General features: G+C 42.0%; 1 protein-coding gene and 2 long non-coding RNA genes across 5 annotated transcripts in view; 2 read left to right on the top strand and 1 right to left on the bottom strand.

Annotated features, from left to right (window-relative positions):
- EPB41L4A (erythrocyte membrane protein band 4.1 like 4A) overlaps positions 1-9,836 on the top strand; it is a 251,943-nt gene extending 242,107 nt beyond the window's left edge. Inside the window, exons 19-24 of one of the 2 annotated variants that reach the window (XM_082723720.1) lie at positions 1,539-1,586; positions 2,179-2,247; positions 3,275-3,385; positions 4,633-4,714; positions 7,755-7,922; positions 8,127-9,836. In XM_082723720.1, the coding sequence (XP_082579846.1) occupies positions 1,539-1,586; positions 2,179-2,247; positions 3,275-3,385; positions 4,633-4,714; positions 7,755-7,883 (439 nt within the window). In that variant the 3' untranslated portion in view covers positions 7,884-7,922; positions 8,127-9,836. Of the gene's footprint in view, positions 1-1,538; positions 1,587-2,178; positions 2,248-3,274; positions 3,386-4,632; positions 4,715-7,754 lie in introns of both variants that reach the window. The other variant, XM_082723719.1, reaches the window with a different exon arrangement.
- Positions 9,837-10,043: 207 nt separating this feature from the next.
- On the bottom strand, positions 10,044-11,656 carry LOC309861151. The gene is made up of 3 exons (XR_014309782.1): positions 11,121-11,656; positions 10,605-10,672; positions 10,044-10,219 (listed from the first exon to the last, which is right to left on the bottom strand). It is a non-coding gene; the product is annotated as an uncharacterized lncRNA (long non-coding RNA).
- A 139-nt stretch (positions 11,657-11,795) lies between these two features.
- Positions 11,796-14,498, top strand: part of LOC309861153 — a 292,958-nt gene continuing 290,255 nt past the window's right edge. The window contains exons 1-2 of one of the 2 annotated variants that reach the window (XR_014309786.1): positions 11,796-11,872; positions 12,406-12,511. This is a non-coding gene — a long non-coding RNA (uncharacterized lncRNA). Of the gene's footprint in view, positions 12,512-14,498 lie in introns of both variants that reach the window. The other variant, XR_014309785.1, reaches the window with a different exon arrangement.

Here is a 14,498-nt window from a genome sequence, read left to right as displayed (position 1 = left end):
CCAGACATAAGAATGATTATCAATATAATGGCCCGCTAACCTAGATAAGATGTAATACTTTAAACTATTGGGTGACCTTCTGTGACAATCAGATGCTGGTATATAGTTAAAACAGAACTATCCTTCCTTATTTTAAGCAGTAAATAGCTTAGTGCTTTTTAATATTCACACCTTCTCTGGCAGTATCTTTTAATGGGTTAAGATATTGTCTAGTGAACCACACCAGTCAAATGTAGGAAAGGAAGATTTCTTGCAGAAAATCCTTCCAAAGAAGCATTTCTTAAGATTTTTTTAAGCGTATAATTTTATTATATAACAACATCAACATTTAACAATATCACGTTTTATGTTTGAGACCAAGGCTTTATTCCCTCCCCTTATCTTCTGTGTTTTGATTTCTTTTGAGTTGATTAAAAGATCTTTACAGTTCCCCCCCCACACACACAAAGTGTAGAGGGGGACACTTAGTCAATTTAATTGCTAGAAAGTAGCTTATTGTATTCTGTGCGCTTGGAAAGCCCTACCAGAATGCTTCAGTGGTGCCTCATTAACTAAGAAAAATGAAAGCAATGATAGTATCATATGTTGAAAGTGATATTGAGCCCAAAATGTTGATACAGATTATGAATGTAAAATTCCACAGGACAGAGCATTGCAGGGGCTTTGCAAACCTCCAGGCCTTTTAATTGTTAGGGTTTGGGTCCTTTCTTTGGGATTTTATTAGGCCTTGGTTCTGTTGAAAGGAGGAATGAAAGCTTATCATTTTCCCACTAGGAAAGAAAGTCATTCTGTGGCAGCAGTTGCAGTGATAACAGATTTCTAGTATTCATTGCTATTATGGGGAGGGTGAACTCATGAATGCTGACTTCAAATTTCTCATTCTAGGAAATTAAAAGTAGTGGTATAATTTCTACTCAAGTAGCTTTTGGAGAAGAGATTTGTGGGCTATGTAGATAGGGATAGAGAGGGGGCATATAGAGGGTGACAGCACAAACCACACATATGTCCCAGCATTTCTGGGCCCACGCTATGACCCAGAAACACAATATCAGATGTAAGAGGAAATGTGGGCCACTGGTACAGTCTGCTGGCCTGAGCTGTCCCACCATTTCCTTTTCCCTCTGCTTGCTGCTTCCACTAGGTAATCACAGGTCCTGTTGGGAATCTTTCATATTAATAGAATCAGGATGAGTTCTTTGCCTTTACTCAGAAATAGCCAGAAGGACCAGGAACAGATCACCACTGGAGGGTGTGTGGATTTCCTCCTAAACATCTAAGCTCCTTCATCAGAAAAAGCCCTGCCTGGTTGTGGCTGGTGGTTCTGTGATTTTTTTCTTCAGTACTGCTAGCAGATAAATTATCTGGTGCCTTTATACTACCCCACATTGGCTCTCCATGCCCAGTCTTTCCTTGTCCCATCCCTGCTGGCAAGTAACTTCATGGACTGAAAACTATAAATGTTGCTCTGCTAAACTTAGCTGTGAGGTTGTCAGATGAAGCATGTTTGCAAAGATGAGTGGTGTGTTCTCTCTTTATAGGAGGAGCCCTGATATCCAGGCAAAAGAAGAGTTATGGAAGCATATTCAGTAAGTACTGCTTTTTTTCTTACTGTTTTAAAATGTGTGTCTTGATAAGGCATTTACGAGGACCACCAAGGACAGCAAGAGGCAGCCTCTGGCGGAAGCCTGTCACATGGTCTCTGTTGTCATCATTATGTGGAACAGCGCCCTCCCATGGCGGTGCCTTTCCAGGCCAGCAGCCCCTCTCCCGCAGTCTTCTCTTTAGATCACTTAGCCTTACCTGTAAATGGGCCTCAGACTGGCCAATAGTTTACAAATAAATACCAAGGAAAACAGATTCAGAGGGGGAAAAGATGCCTACTACAGGGGAGAGAAGCAGATTTTTTGTAGGGAGATGATGGGTGGAGAGTCCTCTACATTCTGGTTATAGAAAAACTGTAAAAAAGGGAGAAGAGCTAGAGAAAAGGGTCCCCACCCCATTTTTCCTTGAATACATTCTAGTTTCTTAATCTTTGTTCCTGGCTTATGTTTCTCTTAGTTTTACTAACACTGTATTTAGGGATAAGATTAGGAAGGGAAAACCCATCGGCCGATTGTGAAAGGTATTAGTATTTATATCAGCATCGTAACTTTTATTTTCTTGCACATTCCCTTCTAGAAAGGAACTTGTGGATCCCTCTGGATTGTCTGAAGAACAATTAAAAGAGATTCCATATACTAAAGTAGAGTGCGTATGTCTTTGAAAATCTTTTGATAAATGTTTTATTAATACTTATAAGTAATAGTACGTTCTTACTCGTCAGTGGTGTTCCATGAAGTGCTGTCTTTGCATTTTAACTAAAATTAAAACTTTAGGGAGAGGTAGAAAAGGGTGTATTAAAGTTAATTGTTATTCTGTCCTACAATCACTGTCATCTTCTGTTAACTGCCTGTTTGTATGTGATAGCTAGCAAGGGGCTTTTGATGCTTAATGTCAGTTTTAAAATAAAAATTCTTTGAGATATTCATTAACTGGTAACAATGCTTCTTCTTACTCATTACTTTAATGCCCAAAGAATGATGCTGGCTACAAATCCTGTCCTGTAAGCCCAATCCAATCCCTGTCATAGACTAGCACATGGAACATGCTTCATGGAAGCCTAACAGGACTCCCTAATCATTCAGTTTAGAATGCAGCAGAAGATGACTTCTTTACTGTTTTCTATCCTGCTACAATTAAGAGGAAGTGGGATTCTACTTCATGGCTTTATGTCCCTCTGTAACCCGTTTATACTTGCTTCCTCTCTCTGGTTGAACAGCAGATTTGTACACACCCTCGCCAACTGCCCCCACCCATCTCTCCTTATCTTTAGGCTAAAGACTGAATTATTAATGACAGGCTAATTAGTAGCTAGGACAAGGGCCAACATTTTCTGGTGGAATGCCATTTTGTCTGCATGGTAGATTTTCTTCTTCCACACTTTTGGAAAAAATGCAACAGGGAATGGTTTCATTACAGTTTTTTCACTTAGAAGATTCTCTCTCTCTATATATAAAATCACCCATGTCCATACAAATTCTAGAGTGGCATTTTCATGTATGGTCAAAGGAGCAGTTTTCTGTTGTTAGCTTGTGAAAGTTAAGCCACTTAGGTTTTCCAGGCTCAGAGGGATCAAGTCCTTTTTAAACTCTCAAAGTCTCATTCCATATTAAGGAAAAATTCCAAATTATTCTCTTCTAACTTCTGGTTTCCACATTTTTGGTTGCTTGTTCAGGACTCAAGGTGACCCAATCCGCATCAGGCATTCCCATTCGCCTCGAAGTTACCGCCAGTATCGCCGGTCCCAGTGTTCAGATGGAGAGCGATCTGTTCTCTCGGAGGTGAAGTAAGTAGGCAAGCTTGAGTACGTAATCCCCTTCATGGCTTCAGATCCAGAGCAGATAATATAATGGGACTTTCTGCAATGATGGGAATGTCTGTATGTGTGGTTATTATTTGATTATTCTATCTAGTGTAACTAAGAAACTGAAAATTTAATTAATTAATGTTAATTAATTTAAATAGCTCTGTATGGCTAGTGGCAACCACACAGGGTAGCACAGATCTAGACTATACTTTGGCTAAATCATGCCACCTCCGAGCTATGCACTAAAGCTTTTATTTTTTTTTTTAAGGTTTTTATTTATTCAGTTGATGGGGGAGAGAGAGTGAGACAGAGAGAACAAGTTGGGGGAATGGCAGAGAGAGAGGGAGAAGCAGGTTCCCCACAGAGCAGGGAGCCTGATGTGGGACTCCATGCCAGGACCCTGGGATCATTCCCTGAGCCAAAGGCAGTCCCTTAACTGACTGAGCCACCCAGGTGCCCCTGCACGAAACTTTCAGAAGAAGAAAAATGTATTTACTATTCTGTTATGAATGATACATTCTTATTTGAGAGAAGTGGCGTAAGTTTCTTTCTGATTTGATGACATTTTCTTTTACTACAGCAAATATATGTTGCAGTCATTTCTTTGCATTTAGTTTTTCTTTTGGGTTAAGTGGCCATATCTCATTCACACTGTGGTCACAATAGGTGCTCTATTTTAAATAAATACGTTAATGAAATAATTAATCATCATGTACTTGGTATTGCTGGTTAGGAATGTTAATCATTGAACTCTGAATTAAGGCTCAGAATTTTAGTAAACAATAAATTGGGAGATAGACTAATCCAGCAGAGAGAGGTGTAAGCCAGGTTTTGTTTATTTTTTGTTTTGTTTGTAAATTGTAGATCCTGGCTATTTATAGCTCCATAGGTTTATAGAAAAAAGAATAAATGGACAATAAATGCTCCTCTGGAAATAAATCAAAAAGCCATTTATACATGTCACAGTAACAAAAGCGCATGGGAACCACACCTGTTTTATTCTTGGTTCCTCTGTTTATTTGCTTCGATTTTTAGCAAGTTACTTCACCTGCTCAACTTAATTCAAAAACATTTATTAAACACCTCTCTGTGTGAAGCATTGTGTAGGCACTATTAGGAATATGAAGGTATATAAAACACGCTTTCTATCCTGTAATCCTCTTCCAGCTCAAGTTGTGATTCTAGGTACTGTCTTGATCCTTAATTCTAAAACAAATTCTCTGCAGTTCAAAAACGGATCTTGTACCTCCACTTCCTGTGACCCGTTCTTCAGATGCTCAGGGTTCTGGTGGCTCCACGGTTCATCAGGTTGGTAATAAAGTTTTAAGGTATCGGTACTGATGACAGTTTTTGAGAAGCACTTTTCTGAAAGTTCTTTTGGGGAAATAGGGCAGTGAATCTCTAACTTGACTCTGAGATTCCATAATTTTAAAAGAAGTTATATAAAGTGTGGAAGAAGAAAGTAGGGTGACATGATTCAAGCAAGGCACAATGTGGGAAGAGTTACTTTAGAGGTGAGAGCTAGAGCTAGTGTAAGGTCTCAAATGGTCTGATACCTGGAGCAAAGCCAAGGATAACAAAGATGGTAAGATTGTTTGGAGCCAGAATAAAGAAACAATGGCTTCACTAATTTAAAAAAATATTCTTTTTAGATACTTTTTTGACCTGGAGAAGCAAGGAGAAAGTGATAGACTTACAGTGGGCAGATTTCTATTGTTAACTGATGGCAAACAGGGAAATTACTCAAGTCCTATTTTATTTCTGTTTTCTCCATCAAAGAGAATTACTTTTGTCCTGGGAATGTTAAAAAAAAAAAAAGTGGTTAAAAGGGAATTCAAGGACATAATAGAGCATCTAGCTGCCTTAACAAAATGGATTTAATACTCAGTTGAATTAGGTGAATCTATCGAGACCACTGTCACAAACATACTGCAGCAAGGTGTTTAACACTGTCTCTCATGCTAAGGAAGAGAGAAAAAAGTAGGTTAAGATCATTAGATGGATTTATATCTGGTTAAACCATCACTCTAAGAACAAAGTTGATGTTTATAATGGACCAGTGTTAGCCCACTGTTCATAGTGCTGTGGTTTTCAGTTTGTAAAAGATCCTGGAAAGCAATTATAACTGCTGTTTCTCACCCATAAAAATGCATACAAGCACATACATAGTTTTGTATGTAAACTCAGGGAGTTGACAGATGACCTAAGAAAATGGACTCCAGCGGTACTCGTCATATGCTGCCCTTTCTGATTCATTTTTGCCATTGATGTGAGCAGGGACAGAAAAGCCTGTGCTGATTTAAGTTGGGCTGAAGACTGTGGGACTGTGAGATCAAGGTTTACAAGGAGGAAGTTTATTGAAAAGCACTCTTAAGATCAACACTTGGGAAGTGAAAGGCAAGAGTAGAAGTATGTGGTGTACTCCCAATAAAGCATCAGCTGATTCCACACGGAGCTCTAGATCTGAGATGGTCCATCCCGTCCCTCCCCTCTGGATGCAAAGCTCTCACATTCACCATGGAGCAAGTCACTTCAATAACGGGTGCCCTGGGGAAGGGACTGCCTTCAGCTGAGGGGAGCCTGTGGGGAAGGGCTCCGTTTTTGAGCTGTACAGCAGCTAGTACTTCCAGCAGGTGGGCGAGTGAATGCCTCAGTCCAGAATGGAGAGCTGGGTACTTAATCACAACTTCCACCAAAATCTGCCTCATTTTTGATTAGATAGATCAAGGAGAGCTAACAGGTTGCCCAATTTGTTTCAAGTCAATCATAGTTTTAAAAATTTATATTCAAGATTAGTTTAGGCTTTGTATTCAGACTGACCTACATTTGCGTCTCCTTGTCTCCACACAGCACTTGTGTGACTTTGGACAAACTTTAACTTCTAAACTTCGATTTTTGTGCAGTGTGGATAATAACATGTTAGGGTTACTGCGAAGATAAATAAGCAGTTTTTCAGAACTTTTTGTCTTAAAACTTCAAAGTTGGATTCAGTACAAATAAGAATCTTACTTTATTGCAGTTTTGCTTTTCCAACTAGATTCCCTCATCACCATCACTTAGGAATCTCAAACTTAGGCATACTGAATAGTGGCCCTCACTTCGCTGCGCACAAGAACTCCCATGCATCTTCTGACCAGTGGCTCTGATTCTAAGCTTGTCTCTGTGACACCTTTGACTTTCAATTCAACAAACATCTAATGAGCACATGTAATGAGACAGGCACTGGTTGGGTAGTCAGCAGACCAGTCTTATAGGCTAAATCTGGTCTGTTTTTGTTCAGGCCAGGAGCTAATAATGGCTTTTCCATTTTTAAAGGGTTGTTCTAAAGAAGGGGGTGTTGGGGGGGGGCGACTTAACAAACAGATAAGAGACCACAGTCTGGCCCTTCACAGAAAAATGTCTGCTGACTCCTGGCCTAGACAGGTAACACATAAAAGGAAACAGGCAAAATTTAAAAACTAGTTAAGCATTATGAAGAAACAAAGGGCTGAGTTAGGAAATCTACAGGTGACCTCACTTTACAGAGATGAGTGGTCCAAGAAAGCCATCTCAGAAACCAAGGTATAAAGCTGAAACCTTGCAGGGGAAAAGTCGTAAAGGGCCTGTTTGAGCTGAAAGCCCCATGTGGTCTGAGCACCGTGGGGGTGGGGGCAGATAACACAGGGCTTTAGATACCATGGAAAAAAGTCTGGATTTTATTCCAAGTGCCAAAAGGAAACCATTGATCTGGCTGCCATGTGGAGAAGGGACTTAGTGAGCCAGGGAAGCAGAAAAGCTGCATGTCCTAGTTCTGCCAGGGTGCATAAGTCGGAGTGGCATGGCCTGCCTATACCTCACCTCACAGAAAGCTGGTTAAAGTGGGATGCATGATGGACTGATTCCCTTTATGTCCTTAAATATGAAGGCAGAGGGGACAGGTTTAGTGGCAGACTAATTTACATGGTAGTGCTGTTTTGGGTAACCTCCCTGTGCCTTTTCCAGTTCCTGTATTAGTTCTCCATTCCCCTGCACAGACTCACTGGAGGGTCCTTTTGATTTATCTAGAAATCTTCCATTTCAGACAGATGTCTCACTCTAAAATGATCTTGGATCTTAGTTTAGGGATGGCACAAAAATGACAACTGGCATAACCGAGGACTAATTTTCATGCATAAAGTGTCTTACGCATGTTACTATGATTTAACTCTGCATTTACGATTTAATCATGTTATAACAAATATTTGTTGAACAGCTTTTGATATTATGAAGCTTAAGTATCTTGTGGTTTGAGGCCTTAATTTCTGATGTATTAATAAAACTGATTTCAATTTTCTCTGAATCTTATCTTTTGAATATATTTTTTTTCTAGAGAAGAAATGGATCTAAAGATAGCCTGATTGAAGAAAAATCTCAGGCATCTACAAGCAATTTGGCTGGAAAACACATGGCAAAAACAGTAAAAACTGTCCAAGCTTCACGCCTTAAGATAGAGACTTGATGCCAAGGAAGAAGGGCCTGGGAATGGGGGTGGGAAGGGGTATGTGCCACCTTTACTTTGAAACTGTGAATTGTTAATTATTCAAGTATGTTGGACCTGCAAGTGTTTAAGAAAAAAAAAAAATCGAACCTGTTACATCTTTTAAAGGTTTAACAGCATATTTGTGCTAAAGGGCCTTTTTATTTGGTAACTGTAAGTCTTGTGAAAACTCATTCACTTGATGCCGTATTTTTCTTCCTGGAGACTCCAGGTATCTTGTGTCCATGACCAAGACCAGATGCTTCCAATCAAAGCTTGGGAATCCTGGTGTGCAGCTGCCTAGCTATGCAATAGCACACCAAGTGGAGGAAAAGATTCTTCCCAACTCTAGGTAGATCTCAGCCCGTGCACAGATTTATGAAGACTGAGACATCACTTTCAGACTGCAGATGTTTTTATTAATATAAATGTTCTTTGTAATACTGTATTTTATGGCATTAAGTTCCGCTGGTTATTTACAAGTGTAAAAAGGTTTTTGTTAAGTGTTGCTTTTAACTTCTAGTGTCCTTGTGTTTTCAGAAAAGACTGTGGATTTCAGTTGACCTCAATTATAAATTCATAACCCTCAAATGCAAATGGTCCCTCCATCTTGCCTAGCTACCCAGCTCCCCTCAAAGATGAATTCATTTGAGGGTGACTATTACAGGGAAAACAGAAATACTCATGCAGGACATCTCACATTCTCCCTCCCCCAAACTTCTCCAGAGTTACTATCAACAGTACTCCTGTCCGTCTATGTGGTTTGGAGCCCAATCTCCTTCAGCCTTATCTGTCAACTTACTCCTGTCAGCCAGATCCTTGCAACTGGGTTTAAAACTGTTAACTCTCCCACCTAAAAAATAGCCAGCCAACGTTTCCTAGAGCAGTTCCCTCCCTAGCGATATTTCTCTCTCCCAGTTTCTTGAAAGGGTTATCTGTAGCCTGTGTCCTCAATCCATCTCCTAAATCGTGATTTAAACTGCTCCACTACAGACCTCACTACTACTCTGTGTACCAAATTTTGACGGTTTGCCCCACAACATTTTTAGCGCAGTATTTGTTGCTGTTTCTGACCATCCTTTACTGCTCCAGTCAGATGCTGTTCTACCTCGCCAGTTCTCACTCCTATCTCAGCCCTCCCCTGTAAGTGGATGTCATTTATGCCCATAGCCTTAAAGCTTATTCCTGTAGCTTAAGTCTATAGACCAGTGTTCTGCCAGAAGGCCACTTAGAGGTCTCCAAGGCAATCCCAATTCAACTAGTTAAAAATGCTGCTCTCTAGCTGGATTTAGGACCATTACATTGTGAATGTGCAAGACACAACTAGCAATCGTTATAGACACCTCCCCTATTACCAACTCCTGTGAGCTTTGCCCTCTACAGCTTAACGATCTCCACAAATTTTTACCACACTGGTCCAAGGTAGTTGTCTCTTGCCTAGACAACTGCAGTATTCTCCAGTTGGCCATCCGCATCCTTGGCCAACTGGAGAATATTAACTATCCTGGATTTCTCCTTGCTGTAAACAGCTGTAAATGATCTGGTCTCTTACCTGTTGTTCAGGCTCATTTTGTAATACCCCAGGCTCAGCAAACAGCCACCTTTAAGCCTCATTAAGCACTTGCCTGAATCAGGGCATTTAAGAGGGAAAGTAACTACAACTATGACCAGTTTGTACCTTTTCTAGCCCAAGACCTCTGCACACACCATCCCCAACTTTGCCTTGCAAAAATGACACCTACCCTTAGACTCGACCGCTTTCTCAGGTTTGTCTTGGTCAACTCATGCATGGGACTTGTCTCACAAAGTTTTATATCTGTGATGACATTTCTGCCATTCAACTCTAAGCTTCCAAAGGAGGAACTGTTTTGCTCACTCTTGTGTCCCCACTTCTTAGTACATTACTGAAAAGTTCAATAAATTTTTTGATGTTCAGACTATTTGTTCTTTCCTGCAAAGTGAAGGCAGAGGATATGCTGACATCTAGTAAAAATAAAAATGCAGTGACCATGGAAAACACACCTGTCACCTAGAAACTTACTGAGATTTCATCATTTTGAAGTTGCTGGGGAAGGAGAAACCCTCCCCTTCCCTTGATTTTTCAGTGAAAAGTGCTATTTGCTAGTAGTTAATACACAAACCTTCAAGAAGCACAATGAAATATTTATTTGTACCCCTACTGTTTTAGGTGTGTTTATTTATAGACTGTCCAAGAGCACCAATTTTAGTGCCCCTCAGGCTCCTGGGAGTTTTAAATGATCCAAGCAACTCTTGTCAAGATTTCTTATGATGTTTTTGAATTCCTCATCAAGGACATCCTAAAAAAACAAAATAAAGCACTCAATTTGACAAGCAAATATTCACATGTATCATAGATTAATTTAACAGTCCATACTCCTCTGAATTCCATTAAGTTATGCAGATCTGGACTCAGCTTTAAATGTCCACAAAAAACATACCTGAGATTTGACTAAGTTTGAAATGTAGGTGCTACACACATACATGTGATCTTAAAATTTAAAAAGTAAGCTAGGAACAGGCTACCCTATTTGCTGTTAATTTCACCTTGTTAACTACAGATGTTGCAGTACTAACAGTAATTTAATCTAACACCCACTAGAAAAGGCAGCCCAATCTGGAAAGGTAAAATTTGCATTAGGAGTAACCGCTTTACGACAGAACTACAAGGTAGCATCACCCTACCTTATATCACCTTTGTGCTCCCAGTGTTCAGCTAGCAGCAGTCTTTACTTCAAGCATCCAGCTTTCACCTGCACAAAATTTAAAAAGTTAAGAAAAACTATACTGTTGAGTCTGTTGGCAGACTCAAGATCACATAGGTAAACTAAGGCAAATGCAACAACTGTTACTTCCGCAGCTCCTACACCAGAGATACCAAATTCAAGGGCAGGAAAAGGCTGCAAAGTGTTTAGTTTATGCCTTTTTTGACACCACATTCACTAGTTTCCAAAAGTGAACGGGCAACACAAAGGCTACAAGGAAACTGCGCAAGGACTGTTCTATGGCACAAAGCTGCTGACCCCATAATGATCTGTTCTGTGGGTTAGCGCTGGAAAAGGGATTAATTCCAGCTGTAGATTTTCCTTGACAATTCAAACCCCAAACCAGGTAACAAGAACTGCAATTCAAAATGTTTTGTGGTTAAAACACTGAAGCTGCGAGGCAACCGGTTTTTCTTGCACGAACATGCAAACTCACCTGCGAAGTCGATGACACTCATTCGCCGAGTTCCGCATCTTGAAACAATTATCGAGATCTAAATCTTAAATGGCACTTTACTCCTACGTAGACTCGATCTCAGCTGTGATGCGGTAGGCACACATGCCTACTTATGGTGAGGCCTCTCTTTCACACCCAAGAATTCCCTGCTTATACGGAAACCTCAAAAAGTCGATGACCAAGAAACTCAAATGCACTCAAACCCACCCAGCTTCCATTTCCTGGCGTGGGCAGGCAGCCTGAGGGCCGCCTAGGGTGCCTCCTGCCGTCCACGGGCAACGTGGCCGAGCCCAGGCCGCTGCCCTCCGCCCTCCACGGACTCAGGGCACGGCAACCTCGGGGCCGGCCCGGGTGCGAAAGACGTCTCATCACCCTCAAGGCTGCCGCGCGTCTCTGCCCCGCGCCTGGGCGCGTCGGAGGCCAAGCAGCCGCGCACACCGAGGGCCCCGCCATCACGGAAGGCACAGTACCCTTCCTCCCAGCCCAGCGCAGAAGCAAGAAAGGCCACACGCCCCTCCCAGAATGCTTTTCTACGACTGGAAGGGCCCACTGTCGGGGGGGGGGCGCGGGGAGGACGGACTGTACCACTGGCCGCCGCGCCCTCGCGAGACGCCGCCGTGTGGCGCGAGGGCGAAATGCGCCGTGATTGGTCGCGGGACGCAGGAAAGAGGACAGAGGAGCGAGGGGTCCTTTTTTCCGCTTTGCGTTGTGCGACCAGTGCTTTCGCCCAGGCAGGTTTTCGCCGGTATCCACCCCTCTCCCAGGGTCGGGAGAGTGGGGTCCGCGCTGAGCGGCGGGTGTAGCGCAGAGGACTTCAGACCTCGTGTTCTTCAGTCTCCGGCTGAGGAAGAGTCGGGTCCTTCATTCAAAGAACATGATTTGTAGAGTCCTTCCTAGCTTCAGGCTCTGACCTCAATGCGTGGGAACCGGGTGTGAATGAGACGGGCAGGGGTCCCGGCTTACGTTCTAAGTTGGGCGGGAAAGGCACTTAAACAGGTGACATGACAACTTAGGTCCAGATGGCCTGAGTGCCAAGGAGGAAACAAAAGGAGGTTATGTGGCGGAGCAGGCTGTTCCACAGAAACATAGTGCGGACCACGAATTCCATTTTAAGTGTTTGAAATGCCACCCCAAAAGTAAAAAAAAAAAAAAAATTAATTTCAGTAGTAACTTAGCATTAATCAATGCAAAATCATTAATGATTAATGATATATGTTAATGATCTATTTTGCTTAAAAGTCCGGCGTGTATTTTATACTTCCAGCACATTTCAGTTCAAACTAGTCACATTTCGGGTGCTGAGAAGCAGCCTGTGTGGCTGGAGCAGCCTGTGGAGTGCAGAATGGCATAAGATGCAGCAGAAGAGACAGGTAGGAGCAAATCTTATGAGGCTTTGTACCTGGGGTAGGAGTTGGAATTTTATGCTGAAATTTTGGAGTCGACTAATGATTACCACAGAAATAAAGCAGAGGTTGTTAATTGGCTTTTTGCCTGATAACCCTAATGCGGCGAAGGGAGAGAGACTGTAGTGAGATCTGTGTAATAGCCAGGCGGCGGGGGGCCTCCTTGCTCCTGTAGGTCCTAGCAGAGACTTTAATCAAGGGACCACACGCCAGCACTTTTCCTCATTTCCTTAAAGCTAGTGAGAGAGAGATAAAGGAAGTAAGGAAAAAGATTAAAAAAAAAAAAAAAATCAAGCCCACGCAAGTACTAGCCTGAACAATAATATCAACTCGTGGACACTTGGGACATACAGAAGGAGTAAAAATGTGTAATGATCACAAGAAAGGAAATAGCGCAAACCTTTATAAGGAAGTTACTGTAACATCTGGGGGAGAAAAGATTGGGGAAGGGGGATACCCTCTAGGAGTGTAATTTTAAGGCATTGAATGGTACAGTGTGGGGTTTATAACAAATCTGAGTCGTGGCTTCTCTTGGGCTGGAGCAGCCAGCAGACCTGGGTTTATATCCAGCTCTGACACTTGTTCTCTTAGGTAAATAACCACTTCTTTGACCCCAAGGTTCCTCATTTAAAGGATAATAACTATACCCATGAACACATGTTAGTTTAAAGAATTAAGAAAGTCTTGTGGAGGGGCGCCTGGGAGGCTCAGTGGGCTAAACCTCTGCCTTCGGCTCAGGTCATGATCTCAGGGTCATGGGATCAAGCCCCGCATTGGGCTCTCTGCTCGGCAGGGAGCCTGCTTCCTCCTTTCTCTCTCTCTGCCTGCCTTTCCACCTACTTGTGATCTCTGTGTGTCGAATAAATAAATAAAAATCTAAAAAAAAAAAAAAAAAGAAAGTCTTGTGGAGGGACGCCTGGGTGGCTCAGTGAGTTAAGCCTCTGCCTTCAGCTCAGGGCATGATCTCAGGGTCCTGGGATTGAGCCTGGCATTGGGCTCTCTGCTCAGCCGGGAGCCTGCTTTTCCCTCTATCTCTGCCTGCCTCTATGCCTACTTGTGATCTCTCTGTCAAATAAATAAATAGATATGGAATAGATGTGGAATCATCTAGCTCCATGTAATACATAGTAACATACAACAAATGACTCTCGTGAGCTTAGCTCTTCTCGTTTGTCCTCACCCAAGATATGGAATCTTCTTGGGTTGAGTTTTTAAGGAAAGGAGAAGTATGTTGATGTTTTTCTTTTAATGGCTTGTCATTTGTGTTCCCACCTTATGCTTTTCTATTCTCCCCTTTATATTTCTTTCCCAAACTCTGAATGGTTCAAGAGTAGATAGTGGGGAGGCATTTGTTCCGATTGTTGAGTTAGTGTTGGTGTCAGGAAATCAATTCTAAATTGTTCATTTTTCTGTCTACTTCAACCTCACACAGCCTGATAAGGAAAATCCAGTAATTAAGCCAAGGCAAGCAGCAAGGACACAAGAAAAATTTAGAGGGTATTTGCTACTTAGTTTTTTCACCACCTTTGCTTGCTGGGGCTGAGGCATTATGTAAGGACGTACAAGCTACATGTAGTGTTAGTGCAAACATGGAACAAGCTGGGTTTCCTTGCGAAGCAGGTTCCCCAAAGATGTCCACGTCCTCATCACCTGAGCTTGTGGATATTTCATTATAGAGTAAAAGAGGCTTTGCAGATGTCATTAAGGTTGGAGACCATGATAGAGGAGATAAAAATCGAAGAGGAAGGCAGAAGAATTAGATGTGGTGGAAGAGAAGGCAGGAGAGGGGCTCAACCTTCTACTGCTAGCTTTAAATTGGAGAAAGAAGATCTTTGAAGCCAAAGAATACAGTTTCAGCTCTAGAAGCTAGGAATGCCTTTCAGCTGACAGCAAGGAACCAGAGACTTCATTTCTACAACTGCATGGAACTGAATTCTGCCAACATCCTGAATGA

The sequence above is a fragment of the Mustela nivalis genome, assembly GCF_964662115.1.
Source record: "Mustela nivalis genome assembly, chromosome: 3".
NCBI classification, from domain to species: Eukaryota; Metazoa; Chordata; class Mammalia; order Carnivora; family Mustelidae; genus Mustela; species Mustela nivalis.
This window is presented reverse-complemented; position numbering and strand designations above follow the sequence as displayed.